This window comes from Pyxicephalus adspersus, chromosome 3 (assembly GCF_032062135.1).
Source record: "Pyxicephalus adspersus chromosome 3, UCB_Pads_2.0, whole genome shotgun sequence".
Taxonomy (NCBI): Eukaryota; Metazoa; Chordata; class Amphibia; order Anura; family Pyxicephalidae; genus Pyxicephalus; species Pyxicephalus adspersus.
The window spans coordinates 19,243,828-19,253,808 of NC_092860.1; the positions used below are offsets into that span (position 1 = coordinate 19,243,828).

The 9,981-nt window shown below is 39.2% G+C and overlaps 1 protein-coding gene across 2 annotated transcripts in view; it reads left to right on the plus strand.

Annotated features, from left to right (window-relative positions):
• The window catches only part of ELMO2 (engulfment and cell motility 2), a 40,520-nt gene that overhangs the window by 13,244 nt on the left and 17,295 nt on the right, over positions 1-9,981 (plus strand). For both annotated transcript variants that reach the window (XM_072403776.1, XM_072403777.1), the window contains exons 2-3: positions 8,655-8,788; positions 9,770-9,810. In XM_072403776.1, the coding sequence (XP_072259877.1) occupies positions 8,711-8,788; positions 9,770-9,810 (119 nt within the window). In that variant the 5' untranslated portion in view covers positions 8,655-8,710. The remainder of the gene's footprint in view (positions 1-8,654; positions 8,789-9,769; positions 9,811-9,981) is intronic.

Genomic DNA, 9,981 nt, shown 5'->3' on the forward strand with positions numbered 1-9,981 from the left:
TCAATAAAGGGATATTTGTGGTGATAAAACACCCCTCATCCCCATTGTAGCTTTTAGTGTTCTCTACTTTTAAAGTGTCAGATGCTAACTGGCCATCAGGATGATTACTGTGATTGTCATGCAGTTCAGCAGAAGTCCCCTACAAAACAGCAGCCCCCACCATGTCTATTTTAATTTAGTGACGGTGAAGAAGGACAGATAGAAATAGGTCTCATCCTACTTTTATCAGCCATGTCCTCATGTCCCTGATATCTAAGTTTGTCTTGCGGCAGCTCAGTTTTAGTTTAGAGAATACCTATCATTTAGGCAAATCAAATTCTTCCTTTTGTCTGCTGGGTTTGTTTTATGTTATCGAAAAATGAGAAGTAGTACGAGATTTCCCTGTATATCTAAACTTTGCCCTGCAACTTTGTATTTTGAGTTACCTATCCAGTTTGTTACATAGCAGTGCTTCAAAGTTATCCTATGATTGCAAAAGATTTCATATATACCATTCTATGTTGGGTTTAGTTGTTGCACTTCTAAGTACTAGAATTCATACGTTGGCTTATGCCTAATGTTCCCAAAAAAGGTATACACCGACGAGACTCTCCATAATCTTCCTGATTTGGTTTGTGTTGGCAACTGCAGCCCCTGCACATGGACAGGGCAGAACATTGTGGTGTTCGTTCACAGTAATATAGTGCTTAGGTGTACATCAAAATAAAGGCGTGCAGCCCTTTATTGCCTTTTTGGAGTATTTATAGTAAAGAAAATAAAAAGGAGCTGAAGTGCAGTGCAATGTGGTAAAAATTCACCCTTAGTAAAGTGTTTTTTTTTTTTTTGTTTTTACCTCAATCGAAAACGATCTCCTTTTCAACATGTCCTCCATTTTAATGTTTGATTCCTTTGCCAAAATGCACTTTCTCCTTTCCAGTGTGTCATAGCACAGTTTGTTCTTTTAATTTATACTTATTCATCTCTCTGCTCAGCAGCTAACTCAATCAGGTCTCAAGGAATACTGGAAGCCATAGGAAAAACAAGAGCATCATACCAGAGTTTTTGGAGTGAAATGTATTAATTTTATCATGGTCCAAATATTTCCATCCAATGTTTTTTGGGGATTAAATAACCCCCACCCGTTCTATGTGCCAAAAAATACCAATGTGACAATAGGATAACTGGCCAGCAATGTAAGAGGTACTTTTTCCTAATATACGATGAGCTAAGGATATATTAAATATAGCAGAGGCTCCTTGAAGATCTGAAAGTTATTTCATATTAAAAAGTAACAACAGATTTTTTGTTCTATGTTTTTTTTTGTCTGCTTTAAATATTTAAAACTTAACAGGAATTCTGACCCTCCCTGAAAAAAAAGAATAAAAAGTTTTGGCTAGAGTTAACTTTTTAAAGTGGTGATATTTCATTTTCTATTTCACATGATGAATCATTAGGCACATTTCCGCTCACTTCCTGTGTGATCACCAGGACTGGAATCAAACCAACTCAACATAGATTTTAACCATTTCTCACTCTACACAAATATAAAAGCTTGCAATAACACAATCCACATTTCTATTTTGGTGACTTGGCAGGAAGTATGGAGACATTTCTCTCACCTGTCACAGGTTGTAACCTTCCTGTTACATCCAAAACTGCAACTTAAAGCCTAAAAAAACAATGTATTGTAACGTGAACAGATGTGTTGGCCGTAGTCTTTTTATAGTTTTTCTTTTTAATTTTGTAATTCTTTCAGCCTTACACTTACCCAGCCCTAAGATTGCAATGGTTGCTCACCCTTGGTGAAAACATAGGAGTATCAAATGGGCCTGATTTAATAAAGCTCACAAAACTGGAAAGGATACAATTTCATCAGTGAACCTGGGTGATGCAGAAAACCTGGAATGGATTTCTTAAACGTCATTTGACATTTGTTAGCAAATGTTTTCAATCCTGGACCAGATTCATTGCAGGTTTGCTGGATCGCCTAGTTTCACTGATGAAAGTGTATCCTCTCCAGCCTTGGAGAGCGTTAATAAATTAGGTCCATTGTTGGTCATTGGTGACCAAAGTCAGAGACCTCCCAGGGTGGCTGCAACAGCAAATAAATAAATCTCCCCAGTCGTTATAGTGGACAAATTGTCAGATTTCCTCAAGATGTGAATCTGTTTACATCTTTAGGCTTATAAAGGTGCTGCCTTTCCCTTCCCTCCTGCCATTGAGCTGGAGTTTACCTGTGCTTCAGGGTGTTGGGGACCATGAGGAACCTATAAAGGTCCAACAGCCCCTTGATTTCTTTTTAAAGAGAACATGCCATCAGCTTTATTAAATACTTTGGCTGCAGCCATCTCCCCAGTCATTATAGTGAGCAAACTGTTTGATTTATTGAAGATGTGACAGCTGTTTACATCCATGCTGTATTCTCCCAAGAAAGCTGAGTGGGAAGGAGCTGTAGGTCAGTCGCAGCCGCTGTATTGTCATCTAACTTTTCAGTAGCCACCCAAAATTAGCCGGGTGGTTCCTGAAAAGTGCTGGGTGGTGCGCTCAGCTTAAAGGGGCCGGGGAGAGCACTGTCTATGGCCTCCCGCCACATGGCCGAGATATACCTGTGCTTCCAGAATGCTCGGGATCATGGAAGGGATTAGCAGACACCCAGCTGTTTGAGAAAATGCAGTAGAGCCATTTAGAAGTGTGGGGGCTTTTGGTTCTGGAAGACATAATGAGCTGACATTGGTTTGATAGACATAAAGCTGTACAGAGCGGAGGCTTTGCTCTCAGTTGTTCTCGTCATCTAATCAGATGTTCTTTTTTTTTATTTTACTGTTATTTCTATTTCCAAATATATGTCAGTAAGTCATATATATGTGCACATTTCTAAATCCCTGTAAACTGAATGGCTCTTGTGCTTATTAGGAGGATCTGATAATAAATTAATGTCAACCTGTTATAAATAGAACCTGATACCAGAACGTCTTCCCAAAAGTCATGGCTTAAGGAACCCCTAGCAACCTCTGGAGGAACTCTGGTATAGAAGCACTGATTTAGACAGAAAAGAAGAGAGCTATGACATGTAAAGAAGGAGGGGGAATTCATTCTTGTGAAGTAGTCAAATTTACCAGCAATATCAGAAACCAGACACAAGTGAATAACATTTTTTTTAGGGAAAGAAAATATGCTGCAAATAAGCATTTAATATCTGATTTTAATTGTTGGCAGGGCCTCTTTAAGGTAATTGTCTTGACTAAAACCTGGCACCAGGTAAAGCCTGCGGTTATTTTTACATCAAGAAACCTGCAGTGCGCTTCTCTAAAGGCAGTTTGTTTTTTATTGCATTGCTACTTCCCATTCTGCAAATAATTAACTGACATCATGCAGACTCCCTTGCTTCAATACTTTGGCCCTGATCTATAAAAGCTCTCCAAGGTTGGAAAAGGTAGACTATCGTAGGAGAAAATTGGTGATCCAGGAAACCTGGAATGAATTAACTAAAATTATTTGCTATTAGTTGGCAAATAATTTCTGTCCTGGACCAGATCCATTCCAGGTATGCTGGACCATCCATGTTCTTCCATGATAGTCTGTTATCTCCAGTCTTGGAGAGCTTTAATAAAACCAGCCCTATGAATCAATGCACTGTTTAGTTGTGGTTTCATTTTACTACTAGACTTACTTAATTGTGAGTTTCTGGACAGAATACTGGCTACACACTTAAGTTGAAAAATGAAACTAAGTTTAGTGTTTTATTCAGTTATTTATTTGTAATTTTTTTAAACAAAGGTCGTGATTACACTGTCTGACATTTAAAATAACCACTAGAGGGAGCTGCAGAATTTCTGTTTATTACTAATATACAGTATTTATATAGCACCATCATATTACGCAGCGCTGTACAAAGTCTATAGCCAGGTCACTAGCTGACCCTCAAGGAAGCTTGTCCCTACCTCAGTCATACGTCTTAAATACACTCAAAGGCCAATTTTGTGGGGGGCAATTAAACTGACTACACGTTTTTGGCATGTGGGAGGAAACCTGTGTACCCAGAGGAAACCCACGTAAACACAGGGAGAACCTGCAAACTCCATGCAGATAGTGTCCTGGCCGAGATTCGAACCTGAGACCCAGTGCTGCAAAGACCAGAGCACTTACCTCTGAGCCACCGTGCTGCCCTAATGTTTTAGGGCCTACCCTTTCCCTAAGGTTCTCCCATGTTTCTTTTTCTCTCAATTAACTTTGCGTTTTCCTCGATGCCTTAAGGTCAGTCATGTGACATGGAGGGTTCCCCTCCACATTTTTTCTTCTGTCCATAGCAGCAGGCTGTCCATAGGGATGCAGAGAGCAGATCTGATGTGACAATGTAAGGCACTGCCTTCTGCATCAAAATACACTGTAAACGTGTAGGCGCCCCCCAGGGACAGATCTATGTTGCCCTATACCCCTGTGATGTTGTAAAATTGTGCTGGATGTTTTTTTTCAACAATTATTAATATTTCAACAGTTAGTAATAGTATTATTGCAATGCATGCAGTATAAAAGTACCTAAATAAATATCAGCAGTTCATTTACAGTAGGAGTGTGTGAGGGAGAAGCAGTAAAGAAGCCAATATGTTCCTGTGCTGATGACAGATTAGCTCATCAATGCACTGTTTTTCTTTCAATGTTCAGTCACAGACTAAGGCAGGGCTAGGACAACCTGGGCTTTAAAGGAATGGATTGCATGATGCTTGCATCAGACTGAGACCATCTAATGGCAGAAAACCATCGCTTAGTAGGAGATATTCCTGGATCCCCTACCATATGGCTGTGAATATTGTAATATCTATTTTGGCTGTATGGCCATTCATCTTTTTATTTGTGTCTGGAGTTCTTTAGTAAATATAATGCATCTTATAAATAAAACTTAATGGTTTAGGAATAATGAAAATAAATGTTGGTTCCCTCCCTTTAGGGGAGAACCCAGCTGATCAGCCCAGGCCTTCTACTTTGATCATCTCAGAATAGCATGTGTAGGTGTAAAAGTAAATGTAACAACGGAAACCCGTTATCCCGCCTCCATCGTGTCATTCGTGGATAATGTATGCTTTCAAGTTTTATTAGTAAGAGCATAAGTAGAGACAAAAAGCTGTATAAATACTTGGAAACCATGGAAACTTCTAGAGACATCCGCGTGTTCTACAGCAATCCGATGACTTCATCCATACATTTGGATGGGTAGTTTATTAAAGAACCAGCAGAAAATTTACTGACTTAAAGACAATGGACAGAGAAATGTTTCTAAATGCGTCCCTAAATTCTGCTGCAAGTCCACTCACATTCCTAATGGTTGGTTAGAGATAACATGAAGATGGTCAATGGTGGCTCAGCTTGGATCTGGAGATTGTCCATGGCCTTCAGTTTAAAGCAAAAGTTGTTGGGCATGTGTATTCCTCTTACTTTGTGTGCTTTTGTATTTCTAGATGCATTAATACACTTTACATCTTTACCTTTGTGCTTTCTCACCTTGTGCAGGGTGACTGGTCCCGAATCCGCCTCCCTCCCTCCCTGTAGTTTTCAGCAGTCAGCCTGATCCATGGAGGATCTGCTGGAATCCTCCTTCTGCTGCCTTGAAAGATTATATTCAGCACAGTGGGGAGGTCAACACTACTACTATTATTATTATACTGCAGTATTTATATAGCGTCAACATATTACACAGTGCTGTACAAAGTCCATAGTCATGTCACTAGCTGTCCCTCAAAAGGGCTCACAATATAATGTCTCTACCATAGTTGTATGTCTTCGTTACAGTCTAAGGTCCATTTTAAGAAGTAGCCAATTAACCTAACTGCATGTTTTTGGGATTTGGAAGGAAACCGGAATACCCGTAGGAAACTCACGCAAACATGGGGAGAACATGCAAACTCCATGTAGATAGTGTCCTGGCTGAGATTCAAACCTGGGACCCAGTGCTGCAAAGGAAAGAGTGCTACCTCTGAGCCACCATGCATTACTACAAGTGGCATTGTAAAGACGTGTGGTGCCCACATGGTGGATTTTTTTTTCTTAATAGCTATTAAAGCAGAACTAAAGTTCTCCTTTTAAGATTGTGATCAGACAACTTTATTGCAGTAAGGAAAAGGCAATGACCCTTCTGTAATAAAACAAACCTACCAGCCTGATCACTGTCCTCGTCCGTCAAAATTGCTGATCTGCACATGTGTATCACAACGTAAAAACCGGGGATACTCAGTGCAGGATTATTTAAACCTTTTTTAAATAACATTCCACCAGAATTTACTTAAATCCATGATCCCATGACAACTGGCATCGCAGTCCTCATGTTTTTTAGATCTGCAAAGGGAACATCAGCGTCCACATCCCATCCTGTGTGAAATCTGTTACTGCACCAGTGATGATATTGATGACAGTGAAGGCGATGGCATGCAGATTGGGTTGGTTTAGCAGTTGTCACATCAGCTACTGGAGATAGAAAATACCTGGACAGTGGATTAAAATACATTTTATTGGGTGATGGAGCCTTAAGTAAAGATTGCTTTGGAGCAGGTGGTTGTGGTACTGGTGTGGGGATAATTGACTGAAGTTCAGCTACCTGTATGTTACCTTCTAAGAAATAATTTGATGAAAGTTTGCATTTAGCACCCTGAGCTGTAGTTAATGCTTGGTAGCATGGATCTAAATGATCTGGCTGTATTGTGAGAGCAATTCCCAATGAACACTTGACTTTTCCCTTTTTAAATGGCACATCTGTGAGTATAAAAAAAACACACTTTTCCCATCCTTTACCATAGAAAAGAGCTAATACCAGAGTGTTTCCCGAGCTCTCAATATACTCCTATTGAAGCTGGAGCTTTTATTGAGTGTCATGTTTGTTTTACGTATTGCTTTGAAGTGCACCAGACTCTATTATGTAGGATAATAGGATACATCTGCAGCATCACCCTAGGATTGGCACCCTGGAGGAGTTTGGAGCAATGTCAGATAGGTGCATTTGAGTCTTTGTTGCAGAAATACTAGCACACATGGGTAATGATAGCTATTCACATGGCGATGCAGTTTTCCTTCTCCTATTTCAATGAGGGTTTGTTGTTGTTGTCATAGTTTGAAGCGCTGATTCAGATGCTTTTAGATTTCTTGTCACTTTTTTACCATAAATTTTTAAAACGTTGGAATTGGATCTGCATGGACATGCCTATATATACTTCCCCCACCTCCTAGATTGTAAGCTCTTCGGGGCAGGGTCCTCTTTTCCTCCTGTGTCACTGTCTGTATCTGTCTTTTGCACCCCTCTTTTATTGTACAGTGCTGCGTAATATGTTGGCACTATATAAATCATGTTTATTAATTTAATAAATAATATTATAATACATAGAAATAATATTATAATAATAAATGCCTAGAATAGGTTTTGCACTCAATGATTATTTCATTGAATATTTAAAATAAACCAACTCTTGCTTCACAAAAACAGATGCAAACCTAAACATATAGATTTTTGTGCAATACTCTCACCTTCTCCTGGATTGTCTCACCTTTGGAACTTTTTTTTCTTTTTTTCTTTCCCTTCAATTAGGTATTGTGTAGCTTCCCCTCCCTTCCCAGGAACTTCCCAATCTGAAAAAAAAAAAATCCAATGCAGAACAGATATTCTGCTGATTGAATGCTCTGGGATGCCCTATTACAATAGGCGCATTTACTTTTCTTTGACTTCACTGATTATAGATTTCCTTTGAATGCTGATATTATTTTTATAGCAAACCTTTGGGGAAGTGTTCTTATTTTCCATTGTTCCATTAATCAAAGTCATTTGATATTTTCAAATATAAATATAATATAATAGCAAATGGTTTGAATCCTGGACCAGATCCATTTCAGGTTTGCTGGATCACCCAGCTTCACTGATAAGTGTATCCTTTCCAGCCTTGGAGAGGTTTTATAAATCAGGCCAGGCACACATATGCCCTAAATGAATGTAGTTATATATATATATCCATTTGTGAAGGTGTTTAAATAAACTTCTTCCTGGCACTCTGGCCTTTGCAGCTCTGAGTTCCAGGTTCTCGGCCAGGGCACTATCTACATAGAGTTTGCAGGTTCTCTCCGTGTCTGTGTGGGTTTCCTCCAGGTACTCCGGTTTCAAAAACATGCATTTAGGTTAATTGGCTTCCCCCCCAAAACAATTGTCCTCAGACTGTGTTAATGACATATGACTATGGTAGGGACATTAGATTGTGAGCCTATTTAAGGGACAGCTAGTTACATGACTATGGACTTTTGTACAGCGCCGCGTAATATGCTGGCGTTATATAAAAACTTTGTCATAATATATACTTTGTATGGAAATTTTTTTATTAATAAGGGCAGCCATGTTTGCAGACTCTGCTTTCTATTTAGCAATACCACATAGCGTTTGTGCTTTACTGCACTAGATGACTAGCTGAAAACAATTCGCACCCAGATCTCTTTTTGCAAAAAGTGTTATGGTGGGAGGCAGGGTGATTGTAATTTTTTGGTTTTTTCCACTCTAGACTACTCCAGAAATCACTGTGTTTAATACAAGAACAAATATATAGCAGAACACACATGTAGTAAAGATGCACCAACAAAAATATTCTTTACATGTAACTGAAAGTCAGTTCTGTCTTTAAATAAGTGTTTTTTGGTTTTGTTTTCTTTTTCAGTTAGACCTCTGTGAGTGCTCCAGGAGGCAAGCTGGACAGGAAAGCCAACGGAGGAAATGCCTCCACCGCTGGACATTGTGAAGGTAGCCATTGAATGGCCTGGCGCTAATGCCCAGCTGATTGAAATTGATCAGGTAAGAGTCTTGCACTTAATAATACCACATGACCTGGTAAATAGGGTAAATATGTTGAAAAATATATTTGGTCTGCATCTTTTTTTGTTTTTAAATATCAATCATTATCATGAAAGTTTTTCTGGTAAATTACCATAAGATTGCTTCTCAGCTATTTAAATGTTAGTCATTATGGGCTGCAGGATTCCCTTCTGGGCTTTTAGTTTGTTAGATCATCTATATCAATTGTTGGGTCTTTGCCTGATGCTTACTTTTCTGCTGTACTGATTTCTTGTTGGGAGTAGAGCGACCATCACCGGCTTAAAGGAATGATGTAAAGTGACTGCCAATGGCTGGGGAGGGGAGGTTGGAGCATAACACACTTGGAGCAGGCAAGGTCACCAATGGATAGGGCAAATGACCAACAAAGGAAGAGGGCAGGGAGGGTAACCACCACTGAATAGCGGCTGGGAGAATGATCGGCAATGTTAGGCGATGACCATGACTGGCTGCAGGATGGGGGGAGTTTTTGCCACTGGATGAGAGCAGGTACTTCCACTGCCACAAGACACAGGTTTCTTGGCTCTCACCTATCTAATGGCCAAATCCAAGCCTTTAGAACTTGTATTTGTACTTCATGAAAATTATTAGCACACCCTTAGCCCAAATCTTTCAGAGGATCTAAAAGGCTATGTTTGCTTGCAGTTCTGTACAGTTGATTTTTTTAATGTACAAAGTAAAATTGAAGATGTATAAATGTAGCTTCAGTTTCAGATTTCTCTGTCAGCCTTACCTGCTGATGTACATCAGTACTTCCAGAATCATTGGCTTTTCTATGTTCCATAGACCTAATGATCAGCAATAAATTAGTAATGTAGTAATACAGCAATCAGTTCTAAACCACACAGGAAAAGAAGAGTGTAAACGGATAGATCTTTAGAAGTCTTGCCTTCCGTATAGCTGAGTTTTTATCTGATATTATATTAAACCTCTTGTCCACAGAAACGGCCAGTGGCTTCGATCATCAAGGAAGTGTGTGATGGGTAAGTGTACCAAGGCGATATCTAAATCTACATGAACTGCACATACAGAAATTTAAATCCTTTTTTTTTTTTTTTTTTTGTGTGTGATGGGTAAGTGTACCAAGGCGATATCTAAATCTACATGAACTGCACATACAGAAATTTAAATCCTTTTTTTTTTTTTTTTTTTTT